The following is a 17,860-nucleotide window of genomic DNA, read 5'->3' on the forward strand; positions in this document are numbered from 1 at the left end:
TTTAGGCAAAAACATTACATCTGAAAATGTCAACAAAGCCACTCATTCCTATTAACCATTCTTCAATCTGCAATAAGTAGAAATGTGTGGAATCGGAAATTTTTAACAGTGTTTTTAATTGAAAATAAAGCTAAAGCATGCTTTTCAACAGTGCAAATTTCCATAATTTTGATTTACTGCTTCCATCATCACAACATAGTATACCAGCATGGCCCTTACCAAGGGCTAGACCATAGCCATTTGCATGTTCAAAATCAACTACTTTGATTTTTAAGTGCAAATATAGATAGTCACCTCTGATTGTCACTTGCAGTAGAAACTCTCTTGCTCAATATACAGGATGGTCTGAAAACAGAAGTTGAGAGAGAGGCAGAAAAAAAGTAACAGGTAATAAAACCCAAGTGCCTGAGTTCTGGTACCCCCCCCCCAAAAAAAAAACCCCTGAAGTAACTGTGCTATTTTTCATTTGGGGTTTTCTTACAACTCTGACCCATTTGATTTTTCTTGCTCATAGTTACTGCTTTGATACTAGGAAGAGTCAGACCATACAATATCCTGCTATGAAGAGAACTGTTTTAGTTGTTTTGCAAGTTTGAGGAGTTGTGTTCAGAGCACAAGATAAGCAGGACAATGGTGAGGGCCACCATATTAAAAACCTTTGGGTGAGAACACAAAAAGGACTTGTACCAATTGTAAGGACTGGCTGTAAAAGTAAAACCACACCCTTTACGAAAAAATACAATCTCATATTTATTTTACTCAGTATAGATGAGGCAGCTTTTTTCAGCATTCAATCAGGACTCCCCAATTTTTCCACTCAAAAAAAAATTAAGTGCAAATACTCTTGGAGAGGAAATAAGGGGAGTTAAAAAAAGAGAAAAAGGAAAAGGAAAAGATACCCCATAAACAAGAGCTCCAGAAAAGAACATTTTGGGCTCATAGAAACTTCTTGCAACCTCACTGTGTAACCATGTAACCTAACAAACTTTCACTGAATTAACAGTTACATTTTCAGGTCTGAAATCTAGTGCATAAACTTAATGGCTCATTGTAATATTTATTATTCAACCTTTTGACATTTATTTGTAGCAGTTGAACTGAGGTACCGGGTGCATTATTAGCATTGAAACAGTAAAGTGTTCCAGCTCTACCGTAATAACTGAGTTTTACTTGAGTCTTTAGCCTGAAGTAGTCTGTGGAATGTAAACCAACCCTTCTCCCACCCCGCCCCCACCCTAACTCAAAAAAAAAAAAACCCGCAATGGGAAAAAAAAAAGTAATCCGATTTCTGTCTTCAAAATGCAATAAACCGGGACTCCAAAGGGGGTGTAACACATTAATGGACTTGTACAAACCATCCTGTGCCATTTACAACAAAAGGAAGGTAATATGGTTCAAGAAAATATCTTCCAAAACACTTTTATGAATTAAATTTCCTGAATTTGTGACTAGGTGGAAGAGGTATTGCGGAACCGCCCAGCTGCCATTTCCATATAGGATGGGCCTTGTGAGGAGGTTGGGAATCCTTAGTGGTGTTTAAGGAATACGCCGGCCACAAATCCCCATCCTGCCCAATAATGAGTGATGGTGGACAGGGAAAATTTGCCATGAAATTAAATGGCCTTTTCACCGCTGATGCTACATTGCTGGCTACCTTTTTGCGTCTGCTTATAACTGTAAAATCATCCAGTGATCCTTCTTGTGTCTCAGTTTTACCTGTAGGACGAGGACTTCTAGCTGATTTCAAATTTGGTTTGACTGGAGGTGTCTGAAGTCCAGGTCGCTTTCCCAGTACAAGTGTCCGGTAATTTTTTCTCACCCTGGCACCAAATTTATATTCCCCATCCTCAGGTTTTGGAGAACCTAAAGTGCATGAGAGGCCCTGACTCCGAGCCAGTGGAATTAAGGAAGGAGTTCCTTTCTCAGGGCATGCAAAACCTTCCTTGGCTGTGGTTAACAAGGCGTCCTCCTCTTTACTTTCAGTCACACTGTAAAACTCACCCTTTGTATCATTGCACTCACACTTTAGCTTATTTGCAATAAGGTCAGGTTCATATTCTTCATTAGCACTACTGTCTTCTATTTTGATTTTAATATTGTGCAGAAATGGCAATGCCGAGTCAGTGCAGAGATTCTCTCCTTTAGCTGCTGCTGCTGCTTCCACCTCTAGACCAGTTTGCGAAGTGGGCAAATCCGTAGCAAACTCGGGACAATGAGGGATTTTGGAATCTTTTTCTGAATTTGCTGCTGCTCCCGAAGAACCATTCTTTAAGAACGCAGAGGCTATTGTGTTGTTATCTGCACAATGTGTAGCAGGAGTTGCTGGTAAGCATTTCCTAGGCTCTCGGAGTATTCTTTGTTGTGGAAATGCATTGTTTGTCTTTGGGCTAGGTGAAGAGGCCCCCTCCGACAGGCAGTTAATTGTCAGGTCTGTTCTCTTTACTGTACTGGCAATTTCAGAGTGTGGGAATGTAACCTCAGATACCCTATCGTTCCTTATCTCTGGGAAACAACTCCCCAGGCTGGCCGGGCAGTACACCGGAGACGCTTTGGGGGCCCAGTCCTGCAGATTCCACTCCTCGGGCGACTCCGCTTTGACACTACCCTTGAGGTCGGGAAGTCTGCCGGCGTCCTCGAAAGCAGCGGGTTTGGTGGCGGCGGCGGAGGCCAGATGGTACAAGAAGTTGGCCTGTGCCTGCACGCTGGGCGGCTTGCAGAAGCTGGTGCGCCTGAAACGGATGCTCTGCACCGACACTTGGCTGGAGCCGGAGCTGGAGTCCGACTCCGTGGACGAGTCCTCCTCCTCCGAGCTGACTTCACTGGAATCCGAGGCCCCGCTGCCCCCCTCTTCCTCCTCTTCCTCCTCCTCTTCCTCCTCCTCCTCCTCTCCCTCCTCCTCCTCCTCCTCTTCTGAGGACACAGAGTTGCTGGAGCTGGACAAGCTGGAGCCAAAATCCGAGTCGTTGGCGGCATGGTCCGAGTAGGAGCTGGACTCCGAGTCGCTGCTGCAACTCTCGGGAAAGCTGCCCAGATGGGGCTGCGGTCGGTGGTGACGAGGGGGTGGGTGGTTCGGCGGCGGCGGCGGCGGCTGGGCCCGGTGGTGGTGGTGGTGATGGTGGTGGTGGTGGTGATGGTGGTGGTGGTGGTGGTGGGGAGGCGGGCAGAAGCTGTTGACCAAATGAAACCTCTCCAGGCAAGTGGCCCCCGCGGCGGCCGCCGCCGCCGCTGCCGCCGCCGCCGCCGCTGCCGCCGCCTTGGCTTTGTAGGACCTGGGCAGCAGCAGCAGGCGGCGGGCGCCGGCGTGGGGCGCGAGCAGGCAGTCCTTGGTGGGCCCGCGCTTGCGCTTGCAGCGGTAGGTGAGGCTCACCGGGGCCCCGGCGCCCGCCGCCGCCGCCTTTGGCTGCGGCCGGCCGGCCGACGCCTGGTAGTAGGCGGCGGCCGCGGCGGCGGCGGCGGCGGCGGCGGCCGCGGCGGCGGCGGCGGCGGCCGGGTGCTTGCTGCACAGCAGGCTTCGAAAATAAGCCGGGTCCGAGTGGAAAGCGACGTAGTTTCCCTGCAGCGGGGCAGTTTCGTAGTTTAGAGGGGGTTTGCAAGGCGAGCGCACGATTTCCGGGTAGTGCGAGCCCGGGTATTTGCTGAAAAGCTGAGGTAGCTGGGTGGCCGGGCGCGCGGCGGCGGCGCCGGGGCGCGGGGTCTGCGCGCTGATTGGCAGCGCCCGCGCCGCTCCGCTCAGGCCGCGCCAAACTTGCGGCCGCTCCTTCCAGAAGGCCGGGCGGGGGCCGGCGGTCGCGGCCGCGCGCTCCGGCGCCGGCGCCTTTGTGGCCAGGGCCCGGCCGACCCGCCGGCGCTTGGTCTTGAGGACGCGCTCGGTCTTGCAGGAGGTGTAGAGCGCTTCCACGTCTTCCCGGGAAATAAGCGTGCATTTGGCGGCGTGGAAGGCAATGCTGTTGATGGCCTTGAGTTTCCGCAACTCCTCCAGATCGCAGTGGTGCTTTTTCACTTTCAGATGATCCATGCGCTTGTGCACGGTTGTCCTCGGGATGTTTTTCAGCAGATCCGTGAAGACTTGGGAGAGGGCAAACATTTGCTTTCCTTTAATGATGAGGTAGCCGAGCCTCACGCCATCCACCTCTTCAAAACCTGACTTCAGGTCTCCCATCTCGGGCACTAAATGATCCCCACCATTTGCAGTAAATATATACGTGACGCATACATACACATGTATGTATGTTAATCCTCCACCAGCTGCTGCGTGTGTCTCAAGCCATCCTGCTAATAAAATAACAAAGACTGTTATTCCCGGCCAAGGGAGTGCCAAACTCTAGACGAAATTATTGGAAAAAGGAAAAGAAAAAAAAAAAGCCATGAAATTACACTGACTTGATTCTTGCTTTTTTTTTTGGTTTTCGTTTTTTTTAAAAAGAGGGAAAAAACCATCCGGTTTCTGATCTGCCAGTGTGTTGGTCTGAGTTCCCGCTGCAGATCAGTACCTGGGCCCCTCTCTTCCTTCCTTCTCCATTGGAGCACTATGATAATGGAATGTGAAGGGAGAAAGAGAAAAGAAATGCAGCTGCTATTCCCGCCGCTGCTTTAGCTACAAATAAAATGACAGAGTGAAGTGAGCTCGTCCGGAGACACCTTCATCAATTAATTCCCCTAAAGCCAGCGCTGATTGGACACTCCTGACAGGTGATGCAATAAAAATTGATATTCCACCCCTTCCCCCCAAAATCTCCCACTAATTAGCATACCCTTATACTGCCACCTCCCCTCCCAAAGTAAATAATACAGTCGGTATATAAATCTTTCCATTAAACTATCGGAGCTCAGAAACAGCCTGACTCAGACTTCATCAGGAGAGTGTGTGTACGTTTAAAAAAAAAAAAAACCTGTATATTCGCCTTTAAAGGAATATTGCCTATTTTTTGCTTTATTTGCATTTTACCGCTACAGCTATTATCATTTTAAAGAAAGGCATTTTAAAAACATTATCAAGCCTAAATATATACACCCCACACCCTTTTCCTTTAGAAAAAAAAAGCTTAAGAGGAAAATGTACAGAATAGCCTGGTATTTCCCTTCTGGGAGGGGGGGCAGCAACCGCTGCTAGCTCCAAAGTTAAACCCTCCTGGCGAACCATCCCGGTATGGACTTACGTTTTGAATTTCTCTCGATTTTCCTCTTTTTTTTTTTGTTTTGGTTTTTCCTCCCCAGATATGCCTTTTCACAACCAGAAACAAAGTTATTTGACCAAGAAGCAGCTCAAGGCTCCAGCTCTGAAACACTGTAACAATTCAACTAGATTTTGGTTCTATGCTGGGGGGTGGGGTGGGGAGGAGGTAGTTTCACGTCAGACTCATAACAAAGCATAGATAAGCCAGAAATGTGTACACTTTTCACAATTAACCAGACTAGATTGGAGGCGGGATTGTCCTAGAGTCCCCAGTACAGCCTTTGCCAGGGTCCTGTTTCACCACAGGTCAGAATTCCAGGGAGTAGATTGCTTCTGCTGCAAAGAAAGAAAATGTAAACCGCCCAAGGTGCTTCCAGAGGTTTTATGTAATAAAGATGAAAAGAAAGTGCTGGTGTAGGATGCAGACTCTTCCAGTGGTCTACAATGCTTCTGCTCCGTAGTTTAAATGAATCTTCCACAACTCTCCATTTTTCCCCCATGAAAGTCAAGTATTTGTTTTAAACAATCTCTTTGGATGAGGATCAATACTATTGAACCTCTTCTTAGGCAAATGAAGGCATTTTCCTGTGTGTCATTTTCAAGGATCTTCGAAATATTGCCAAATGAGAGCAGGGGTCTTCCAGTTGCATGACCACGATCCCAGGGCGGTGTGTTGGCTGCACTGCAAAATTCAGCAAAATCTTCACTATCCGGTGTTTGCAACTAGAGCATAAATGCAACCCAGACATTTATATGCTTCCTTGTTCCTCCAAAAATAGACACATCCGTGTGGTTAAAAGAATAAAGGAATATTTCTGAGCCTGTGAGAGAGGGGGAGAAATGCAATAATCTCTTTATATTCAAAAGTTTCGGCTTCTCCTACTCTGGTCTGACTAGCAACAGCAGGGATGGCTTTTTAAAAAAAGAAGAAAGAAGAAAAAAAGAAACAGGAATCAAATATACAAAAAGGTAGTTTGCATGAGATCCCCGCCATAGTTCCCCACCCCCACCCTCATCTCTCTTTCAATTTCCCAGGAATTTTGAAGAGAATTGGGAATTTCAAGAAGTGCATCCGGAAATTAAAGGAAGTCTATTTAGGAGAGTCTGTAACTCAGAGGTTGGGATTTGAAAAGTCAGCCCTGGACTACTGTTGCACTCAGCACAGATGTAATCGCCGCTCTTCAACTTAATCAATGTGTGTACAAACCGCGATGTCTAGTTCTTTCCTTTGAAATCTTAGGCTAGCATTTTCATCCAAGAAATCAGAGCTACAGCAAATTACATTTTTGTCCCTTGAATGAGAGAAGGATCACTGAATGGATCTCGTGATATTTCAGGCTTTAACGTAACGGAGAGGCAGCAATGAACAATGCCTCGTCACAGCTAATACCATCCCCCGAGTTGGCTTTCTTTTGCATCTGGATCTATCACACCGCGTTTTTCTCTTTCACTTTCACAGGAAGCAAAATGCAAAAGGTTTCAGCAGAAAGCGAAGTTTCCAGGAAAAGCAGATGCTGGTGTTTGTTTTTTAAGGTGGAATGCCCGGACTCTTTTTACTGCCGGTGACAATAATGTCGTTTAAAAATTCCCCCTGATGCACTTATATACAGCCAGCCTCTTCCTCCCACCCACCCTCCCGTCTAATACCCCTCCCCCAGCTTTAGGATTTCCACCAACGAGTGGAACAGCCAAGAAATTGTAAACTCAGGAAAAAAAAAACCTTTAGGAGGACATTACAAAAGGTTGGCTAGAGCGTCCCCTCCCCACCCCCACCTCCTTTCCAGGTAGTTCTAGTCAGTCCTGATTCCCATTTAGATTTACACACGTTTCTCTCTCTCCCCCTCCCTCCCTCCTTCTCTCCCTCTCCCACTCCCTCTCACTGTCTCTCTCTCTCTCTCTCTCTCTCTGACATACTCTTATTCCTCCTGCGCATGGCAACATGATTTAGTAACTAGTTCAAAATTACCTTCTTTTTCTCTCCCTACCCCTCTTTCCACCTTTACAATACTGGCAATATATATAGCTTTAAAAACTATCAGAATATTAAGTTGTTTGGTATTGCTTTTCAGCTAAAGGTACAATTGGTTGGGTCAGAAAAGAAAAAATAAAGGTCAGGAGATTAGGAAAACATGTCCAGATATACAATTTGTGCTGCTACCTTTGTGCACTGAGACACCTTTTCACTTATACATTTTTAATACTCCTGTTACACATCTTTCCTCTTGTCTGATACATTCTTTTGTTCCTTGAACTTCCTCATCCTTGGATGTGTGCATGTGCGCGCATGTGTGTATGTGTTAAGGCATGAATACGCACACTAGCGCACAGGCACACACACATACATATAGACAGAATGTGACAGACAGCTTTCTTGCGGCCATCAGCACACGTTGCATATCCGGGGTCTTCTCCAGGCACCTTGGGGGTCAATCCCGATAAAAAGATCTAGCAGAGGCCCCTGAGCGCTCACACATGAAAGGCAGGGGACTTTAAGATGGATTTGCATGCACACAAGGGATTTCGATCAATAGCTACCAACATTTATGGCTTAGATTATTAATGTGAAAGCTGGCCAAAAGAATGGGGATGAAAAATTAAAGGTGTCTGTTATCAATTATGCTTAAAGTTATGCAATAATTTACTTACTTTGCATGGATGTACGGTTCCAGATGTATAAAGTACTATTCTTCAAAAGCCAGGAGGTGTCTTTGATAAATTTGTTGATCATGTCAGCCGCCTCTACAATCAAAGATGAACCCAATTCAGATGATGGACTGTATTCTGATTCTTTTTTCCAGAAAAGATATATCAACTCCTATTCTTCTCAAATGCATATACTATCCATGTGGATGGATTCACCCAAATTAACATTGCAGGTATATCCATCTCTGAGAGTCTTAGGGAATTGCTTATTGAAGACTTAGGTATGTAGATAGTATGTGCCCTGAGTTTGTTAATTGTTGTTATTTCCTCAGGAATGTATAATCTACATAGTATCATAAAAAGTACTTGAGCTTTGAAAACAAAGCTTCTTGCTAAGAAAATCCTCAGTGGCAAATGCAGATGAAAATATATTCTTGGTGAACACTCACTTCTGCATTGATGTAAAGAAAAGAAAAAAAACCAAAACCAGTACTTTCAGTTTCTAAAGTGATGGACTATGAAGATATGAACATATTTGTCTTTACTTTTCCTGTATGAATATGATAAATTTACCTTCAGATGTTCTATTTTGATTTATTTTCGGTGTATTTTATGTTTCAATACCATTGCAATTCAGTCTGACCTCTTTCCTCTGGAGCGAAGTAATGCACAAGGCATTTACAGTCTTTTAAATGGTTAGCTGGGAAATGCAACAGCAATTTGCAGGAGTAGTTTACTAATGGGAAAAGTTCTTTTGAAAACCTGAAGGAAAACCAAAGAGTACCTTTGCATTTCTACACTACAACTGTCATATAATTAAAGTATTGAAGTGCATTAAAATAATCCCCTCCTTCCAAGTTTTGCCCTTACTTGTATAATTTAAATGAGAAATACCCCCCTCCCCACACACACACACACCAGAACTATCACCACCACCACCATCTAACTCTTCACCATATACATTTGTTTTAGTGATTGCTAGGCACAGTTTGTTCAAAGTGAATTCAGAAAAGACCAAGGAATATAACAAAGGCCTCGACTTACATTGTTGAATAAATGAAACCCCTTGTCCTGTTAGTCAGAAGTGACTAACATTACCTTTTACGAAGTCTAAAATAATAATAATTTAAAGTCTCATATGGCTGAATTGAGAATATAAGACAATAAATCTTGTATGATAGTTCCTTACCTAAAATTATATAATATCAAATGCTCACTGCTTAGGGGAAAAGGGAAAATGAGAATGGAGGAGAAGGAAGTGGCTAAATTAAGGAACAACTTAAATTGGTGCTTGGTATATTTTCCTTAATTTTTCTTTTTCTCTCATCCAAACAAAATAGGGCAAGTCTCCAAAAGGGTCCATCCTTCTGTTCCAAGGTATTTTAAAATCCTGTTTTTTAACAGAAGTTTGGGACAGAGTATATGCCATGTTGTCTACTGACCCATAATCAAAATGCAGTGACCTTCTACCCTTTTTTTGCTCCCTGACCCATCTTGAATTCAATGCAGCCTTTATAAATTTGCAAATCCTTGGAGGTAAAGGAGTTTTTGTGAGGCTTTGTTCTGCAAAAGCCCTAAGAGTGTGCTTTCTAAATTAGACAAATGTAAAGCAACAAACGCTAGTGGACAAGATTTATACAGGTAAGCAATAGGCAAGTCTTCAAATAACACACTGTAAGCTAAAAGGCAGTTATAAGCATAGAGAGAAGAAGGTTATAGATTGCATCAAATTAGAGTGTGATACAAATCACTTTCATGATGTAAGAAATGGTTAGGCTACAATCTTCCTGCTTTCCTCATCTCAAGGGCTGTGGGGGACCCTAGTGACCAAGGGAGGAATGGGGGTTGGGTAGAGGGTGGTTGTGGGGGGGGGGAGAGAGAGAGAGAGAAAGAGAGATAGGAGAGGAGGGAGGGAGGGAGGGAGGAAGGGAGGGAGGAAGGGAAAGAAAGGAAGGGGGACCTGATCTGAATCTAAGGCACATTCACTTATCTTTCCTGCTATCAGCTAGTTTAAAGGACACCATAATTATGATGGTGATAAAACAATGTCTGCTTATGTGTGCTGAATAAATAAAGAATGTTTACAGCTCAAGAATCTTTTAATTCCAATTAAATGCTATCAAAGAAAAGCCACTTTTCCTATTGCAACCGCCTTTCCCCCCAATTATCTTGTTTTATTGCAATATTTTCCTCTGAGATACCAGGGCCTCCCACAATTGATCCTGTCTGTGGGGGGAATAAAAAAAAATCTGAGAAAGTAGAGTTCAAGGTTGATATATCAAATCATTAAAAAAAATCAAGATACACAATTTATTTGGGTTGCTCCAATTTTTTGCTTATGTTCAAGAGTCAAATGTGTAGAAACTGATGTGATGACATTCAGTGTTGAGGCCTACCTAGGGGTGGTTGAAGGCACCCTGGAAATATGAGCACCCAAGAGGGGGGAAAGAAGGATGTCTGTGGACCTGGTGGACTCCAGAAAGGGAATCCTCTGGTTCTGTTCCCCTGGCGTGAGCCCAAGTCCTTCCAGGAACACTGGAGCCAATCACTGTCTTGCAAAGCTCCAGCTACTGGGCACACACACAAAAAAGCGGGAGATCAAAAAATCCCAAGTTCACATTTATGGATACACAGCAATCATTTCATATTCATGACTTCAACAAATCACACCATAATCAGATTTGAACAAGGTTTGGGCAGTAATGCTCCCCAGGCTGAGTACCAAACAGTGACAAGTATCACACACTGAACCAGAAAAGTCACTTCAAATTTTTTGTAATCATAGAGGAAAATTAAGTCTTTCAACTTTGAAAAGCTAATGTTTCTCTTTTGAGGCCAAGTTTTATACTAAGAAATTATAAATAAACGCCTTTTTTTAAAAGTCACTCTTGAACATTGTAAGACAGATGAGATTTCTTTCCTCTCAGTTTTAGTGGTGTTTTGTTTGTATTTTTTAAAAATGCATGGCACAACAAACATGGAAAATACTCCCTCCGTGAAATGCCCACACAAACCTTCCTTTTCACCCCAGCTGTCTAAATAGAACATCGCTGATTACAAACTTAAAAAAAAAATAAAACTTTCTTTGAATAAAATCGAATATATCCTGGCAAATTCTGTTTGATGATGAGGTACAACAATACAATTGTGAAAAAATTTTGGGGTATCCCTAAGTTTTCTGAATCCTTGCAGGCCCCTTTCTTTTTCAAAGTTTAGAGCTCCAATGCCCTGGATTCTACTGGCAGAATTAGGAAGGACTTAGAGGGTCCTAAACGTGACCGATTCACTAAGGCGGGGGGCTAAGGCTTGCAGCAACGTGCTCGGCAACTTAATCCTACGCTAAAAGAGGGCAGAGACCTAAAAAGAATGGAATACAAACTCTCCCGACATTCGTAGTTACTTTCAAGGTGGATTGTCGTATTTTAAGGCTGATGGGAGCGTCTGGTTTTTGGAGCAAAAAGAAGAGAAGGTAAGTGTTTGTCCTTGTATCCACCAGTTCGTAGAGAAACAATGAAAGAACAAAGGGAACCACTTCTCCATCTGAACATTTTCTGTGTCTCCTTCGGTTTCAAGTCAAAAGGACCACGAGGAGATTCCGCTTTCCACTATCTTAGTGGATGTTGCTAAGCTTGTTGAACTAAGAATGGGGTGGGGGGAGTTGAGCGGCAGTGTAAATATAGACTAAATATAATAATAATGAAGGCTTGCTGTGGCGAATCTCCCCAGCGCCAGGCACAGCAACTTAGAGCAGAAGTTGCTAAATGCAGAAAGGCAAAGCCCAAGAAATAACTGAAACACACCAGATTTCGAACTCAGTCATTTAAATAACCTTTCTCGCTCTTGGAAAAGATTTCTGTGGCCAAAACGAGTAGATGCTGTCTATGGGAAGAGAGTGGTGTAGTATTTCGGTCGAAAAACGTTCTCTATTGCTCTCTGGCAAAGATTTTTTTTTAAAGGAGTGGGGGAAGAGGGGATTCAAGTGGGGGATGCTGCTGATTGCTCTGGGAGAAATGGCAGCGGAGGCTGGGAAAAGGAGAGAGATTCCTGTTGAAGTGTATTTGCTTTGGGGTTCGGTTGTTATCAGCAAGTCTCTTTGTGAGTCTGTGGCTGAATGAGTAAGTGACCGAGTGCCAAAGGCATTATAAAAACGCATCGGGGTGTGTGTGTGTGTGTGTGCGCGCGGGTGCGTGAGTCTGGGTAGCCCCCAAAGTCGTCGAGCACGTGAAACATTTTTTACTGCCCCCCAAGCGGCGACCAAGCGCCCCCCTCCCCCGCCTCTCCCAATATACCCCAAATCCGTATATTACCTGCCCAGTTACAGTGACACATGTTTATGTTTATAGTCCTGGTTTGTAGTAGAGTCAAGAGCCGCAGCAAGAGGAGGGGGAGGCGGGGGGGCGGGAGAGGGAGGAGTAAATGCAACCACCCCCACTTGTTGTTAAAGCAAATTTACTGCGTTATTGCCAGCCGGGTCCGGAGGGCTGGGACGGGAGTTGAGAGGAAGGGGAGAGGAGTTGGGCTGTGTTTGGCAGTGGCGGGGCGGGGAGGGGAGAATGGGTTTCTCCGATCCGGGACGGGGCTCCCTGTCCAGCAGCACGGTCGGGAGGGGAGAGCAGGCTGGCGCGGCCCAAAACCGCCCGAGCCCAGCCCGGCCCACCGCCGTTCCTCCTGCTCGCTGCGTTCACGTGGGGGACTCGGCGCGCGGGGCGCCAGGCCCTGACCTCTGACCCCGGCTCCTCGCCGCGCTCTCCCGCGGCCGCGCGGCCACTTTTTACCCAGGATCCCTCACGCGGGCCGCGCTCGTGCCGCGCTCGAGTCCGGCTTAATCCTCCCGGCCCCGAGTCCCCTCCCCTCCGCCGCGCCGCCGGCCCCGGGGGAGGATTCTCCGGCGGGGAACCCCCGCCCCACCCCCCACGGCCGGCCCGGCGCGGGGCGGAGACTCGGGGGCCCGCGCCCCGCCGCCCGCCGCGGCCCCGACCTGTTGCCTGCGATTGGCCGGCCGGGCCCGCGCCCTCTGCCCGCCCGCCGCGGCCCGCGCCTTCCACCGCGGCCGGGGGAGGAGGTCGGCGGCGCTGTTTTCTCCGCCTCCTTCCAACTTTTCTCTCTCGCTCGCTTTTTTTTTCCTCCTTTTCTCCCTCCCCCCCCCCCCCCTTTTCAGGGGGGCATGAGAAAGCAAAGTAATCTCATCCGCTGCCCCATCCTTTCTCATAAAGTGCCGTCATGCGCGCCCCCCTCCCCGCCTCTCCCCGCTATTTAAAACCTCCCCGCCTGCCAAGCAGCGCCCCTGCCCCGGGCTGGAGGGCCCTGCACACCCCTGCTGGGCCTCCCCCGGCCCGGCCTGGCCGCGTTCCCCCCTGCGAATCGCGTTGCTGTTCTGCCCCCGAAGCTCCCTCATCCACTTGCCACTTTCCACACCCCCCACCCTAAACACACACACACACACACACGCACACACACAACGTGCTCTAGAAGCTCCCTCATCCACTTGCCACTTTCCACACCCCCACCCCCAAACACACACACACAACGCCCCGTCCCTGGAGGCGCAGGAGAAAGATCTCGAATTTGCTGCCGGACACCTCGGCCCTCTCGTCAACATGCATTTTGCTGGAGAGTTTGAAATAACAGTATTAAAAAGGAAGAAATTAAAAAATAAAAGGGGGGGATAGTTTGGGGGATCCGGTTAAACGCCATACATGCGTTAAATTTTTTTTTTAATTATTTCGAGGTAAAGGGGCTTGCTCGATTTACTTGTAGATGTGGGGGTAGGGGGGCGTCCCAGCGCAGTCTTTCTTTTTTCTTCTTCTTCTTTCCGGAGGGGAAGGTGAAATTAAGATGAACACGAGACGTTGCGGCCGCATGTGGAAAGGCAAGAGCGCCCGCTCGGCCCGCAGAATAGCGGGGACGCGAGGCCGGGCGTGCGGGCGTCGGCGCGGGCAGCCGGGGCCGGGCCGAGCGGGAGCGGCCGGGCCCGGGCGGCGCGCGCGGCGGGCTGGGAGGCCGCGGAGGGCGGGGGCCGGGCGCGCGGCCCGCGCGGCGGAGGAAGCGGGAGCCGCTCGCCCCCATTGTTCGGCCCCGCCGGTCGCCGGCCGCCCCGCCGGCCCTTCCCGAGGGAGGGGGGCCCGTGGCCCGAAGTCGGCCGCGCCCCCCCGCTCTCGCCTCCCCGAACTCCGGCCGGGTTGGCTCGGCTCGATTATCCTCCGTCTCGGTGGGAGCGAGGGGTCCCCCCTCTCCGGACCCGCGAGGAAGGCGCCTTTGCAACAAGCGACTGAACCGTAGGCAGCTGGGCAAGCCTGCAACTCGCGCGTTAAAAGAGGGGGCAGAGCCGCGTGGAGAGGTTCATAAAGTGATAACTAGACAGACACAAATGTGGGCACCTTTCCCTAACCGCCCACCCCCACCCCACCCCACCCCACCCCCTGCAACCAGAAAGTTCGAGCAGATTATAGCCTATTTAAAATGCCTTTAAATGTATGGATTCGGAAAATGAATGCCCCGGGCTCCAAGGAGTTGGGAAAAGCACGTTTCGCTGTCTTTATTTGTTATCACTCAGCTCTTTGTTGTGTACAAGAAGTCTGATTTTAAAAGAAAGGGCTGAGTTGCCCCTGACAAAAACAGGCTTGATTTCTGAAGGTGAAATGTCTTTACAAAATAACAGGGAGATTCTAAAGGGAAAAACGTCCTTTGCTTTTTAAGCCACGTTTGGGGAACAAATAATTGCAACCCACCAAAGTCGCTGCCTGTTTTCCTTTGTGAGGAGGTGGAAAAAATATTTCTGGCAAACTTCACCGTTTTTTAAAAACGACGATTTCCAACAAGTGCTTGCGAGTCTTGAACACCAGAGTCGTAATGCGTGAAAAACTCATGCAGAAAAAAAATTTCAGTCCTTTGGCCCAAAACTTACTAGGGCAAGAGTAATTTCGACTTAGACTCATAATAGACTTTGTGGAAATTCCTTCTAAAAGAACCATTACCAGTCTGTATTATGCGGCACCATTTCCCAAGGTGGATTTAAAAAAAACAATTAGAATTGATCTCGAATGGAATATTATATTTGCACGTCATCATGAAAACATCATTTGACAAGAGTTTTAAATTACAAGAAAGAAGTTAACAGATGATGTTCATAAATAGCATCTGTTTGAAAAGACCCCTTTAGAGTCAGTTAAAGTTAGAGGTGGTTGTTATTTTGCATTTGAAATGCTGCAGAAGTGGTTTGCATTTTAACACTTTCATTTTGCGAATCTTTTTACTAAACTTGCATTTCCTCATTGAAACCATCCAGTTATTTCGAAGTATAGGGAAGCATTCTTATAGAAGAAATCCACGTGAGACTTAGCTGTGGAGAGGTTTGAACGGGAAAATGGTGTTGCAAATTAAGTATTCTCAATCTGCTCTTTCCTTCCACACTCATCCTCCCATCTATCCCCTCCTCCTCAACGACTTGGATTCAATTTACATTTTTTATTTTAAAGTCTTTGAATATTTAGAATAGCTTTGCAAGTTTATCTGCTGTGTAGTTGATAAGAGAAGGTGAATCAATCTCTAGATATCTTTTAGTGTTTTGATAGCTTTTGGTTTAAAGAAAAAAACATACCTCAAAACATTACAAGTCTTGATATACTTGTGAGAAAAACAACAAATGGGCGGAAAAAAAAGGTTATGAATGGGGGTAGGAATGGAGAGGGACATGGAGCTCTGCAGTTTAGTCTTTCTAATAACAGCTTAACATTTTTTATGTCATATTTTCCAGTTGTGCTTGAACCAAAGACCACTGCTTTTTTAATTGAGGCAAAGTGTCCCCATATCAAAATTACCTACATTATGGCTCTGAAGCACCACAGTAAAGACGGACAAACAGTGATCTTTGGCTGTGTGTTTAATTCGCCAGGAATGTTAAGCTTCATAAGATTCACCCTATGGGGCCATGTTGGTCCTTGGCACTGTTACTGTACAATTCCAAGAGATAGATATACGCATTAGAGATTTACACAGTAGAGATTTTTAAAAAAAATCTGAGATGTACGAGTTTATTAATTGAAGGAATAAAAAAATGAGTTTGTCAAGCTTATTCTTTCTGGGACACAATGCAGTTAATTAACATATTCTTAGGCTTGTTTCTGGATTTGGTAAGCAGTGGTCCCTTTCAAAAAGGAAAACATTGAAATCTTAAAAAAATTACCTCCTTTAGTCCAAAGAGTATTTAGCAATTTACTGCAATTTCTGCTTTTTTGAGTCAAAGGTATGTTTCATTTATTTCAAGGTTATTTTCCATTTCAAAAACTGATTTTCCTCTTTGCCATGCCCAGAATCTTTTCACTTATATAACCTTAACATTATTGAATCTTATGAACAGACACCTAAATATGTCAATTTAATCACACTTTCATTATAATAGAAATGCAAATCTTCAGTGTCAGTAAATAATGGGAATGAGGATCTTCTACTTTTATACTTATGCTACATTGATGAGACTGAAAAGTCAGCATAATGCCTTTAAATATTGTTCCATATGGAAAAAAACTGTCCAGCTCTGAAATATAATTGATGTTTATATAAAATGCCTAAAAAATCTGAATTCATCTTTTAAATGTTATTTTTCTATGGGTAATTACATGGCATTTTACCCAGAAATGTAAATATAACATATATGTATATCAATTTTATAGCAAGAGGAGAAGCTCTGAAGCCCAACAAAGGATTAACTAAGCCCAAACCTCTTAAATATTAGGCCTTGGTTCTTAAAAAACATTTTCAAAATTTACATTACATTAGATTTTAGAATTATCTAACTGAACAGATCAGCAATTAGGTGTATCTAACGATGATATGATTGATTCTGAATTACTCTGTTTCGTAAGAAAGTGATAATTTTAACATGAAAAGGTAGTTAGCTAACATTTGAGGGCTATTTGAATTCAGACAATGAGAAACTAGCTGGTAAATCCAAATGATTCACTTACAATAATTTCAAATATTAAAAGTCTGTAAAGAAACTAATTTATCTAAACACTTTGATTAACCATTGCTTAAACATTGTAGTTGCAAATAGCAAATTAAATCTTACTTTATGCTGAAGAATAAAGCTCAGGCTACAATTAGCTTTTAAATACCAATATTGTACGTTGAATGCTTATTGTGGGCCTACTATGTGCAAGATACTTGCTAGAAAATGTGGTGAGTAAAAAAATAAAACCAAGTAGTATGACTGGCACATGCCATTTAAGTGGAATTTCCCAAAGCAGGTAAAAGAATTTTAATTGAAATTAATGCCTTTTAATAAAAAAATTAAAATTTGGAGTGCCAGTAATAGAATTCTTCCCAGGAACAATTTAGGCAAAGCACCACTGCGGTACTTTCCTGGCTGAAATTAGTAATGGCATAATAATAGGCTACAATCTAGATGCCATGTATGATTTCTATCTATAAGGACACCATGCTTTCTCACTGTGAGATGAATAGCAAGACTAATTTCAGAAATACTTCAGCATTTTAATTAGTAAGCATAAATTTATGGCTCATGCTAAACTTTCATATAAAAGGTAAAAAAGTCGAGTAGTAAATGGTCAAGACAAAATTTGATTCAGATTCCTTAATGTAAAAAGGGAATGTTTCTAAAAATTTGAACAGACCATAAGAATTTACATTTCTCAACCAGTTTATTTAGAAGCAAGACTAAAGTTGAAGATGAAGTTTAGTGGATAAATGAATTATAAAAATTGCTTTTGTTTGAAACATTACTATCAGAGCTAATACAGAATTTAAATGCTCAATGGAAGTCAACCTGGCTAGGGAAAGTGTATTTAGTCTGAAGGTTCAAGAAATTTACTTCAACTTCCATATTTTATGATAGAAATTGCCTCAATAGACATGTCAAACTAAATCTAATATAGACAAACAATATACACAAAAGACAAAGCTTTAATTTAAGAAAGGACATCATATAAGCATTACTAACCTGGGAACCAAAATTTATTTTAAATATTTGCAGACCACTTAAGTGATTTTGGAAAATCAAAAATAAAAATTTGGTGCTAAGTTAAG

The 17,860-nt window shown here is 44.6% G+C and overlaps 1 protein-coding gene across 1 annotated transcript; it reads right to left on the reverse strand.

Annotated features, from left to right (window-relative positions):
* Positions 1–1,270: 1,270 nt before the first annotated feature.
* Positions 1,271–5,231, reverse strand: SKIDA1 (SKI/DACH domain containing 1). Its single transcript, XM_056114635.1, has 2 exons — positions 5,157–5,231; positions 1,271–4,272 (listed from the first exon to the last, which is right to left on the reverse strand). The coding sequence occupies exon 2, from the start codon at positions 4,157–4,159 to the stop codon at positions 1,421–1,423; it is 2,739 nt and encodes a 912-aa protein (XP_055970610.1). The 5' UTR covers positions 4,160–4,272; positions 5,157–5,231; the 3' UTR covers positions 1,271–1,420.
* Positions 5,232–17,860: the final 12,629 nt, after the last annotated feature.

The sequence above is a fragment of the Sorex fumeus genome, unplaced genomic scaffold (genome assembly GCF_029834395.1).
Source record: "Sorex fumeus unplaced genomic scaffold, SorFum_2.1 ptg000026l, whole genome shotgun sequence".
NCBI classification, from domain to species: Eukaryota; Metazoa; Chordata; class Mammalia; order Eulipotyphla; family Soricidae; genus Sorex; species Sorex fumeus.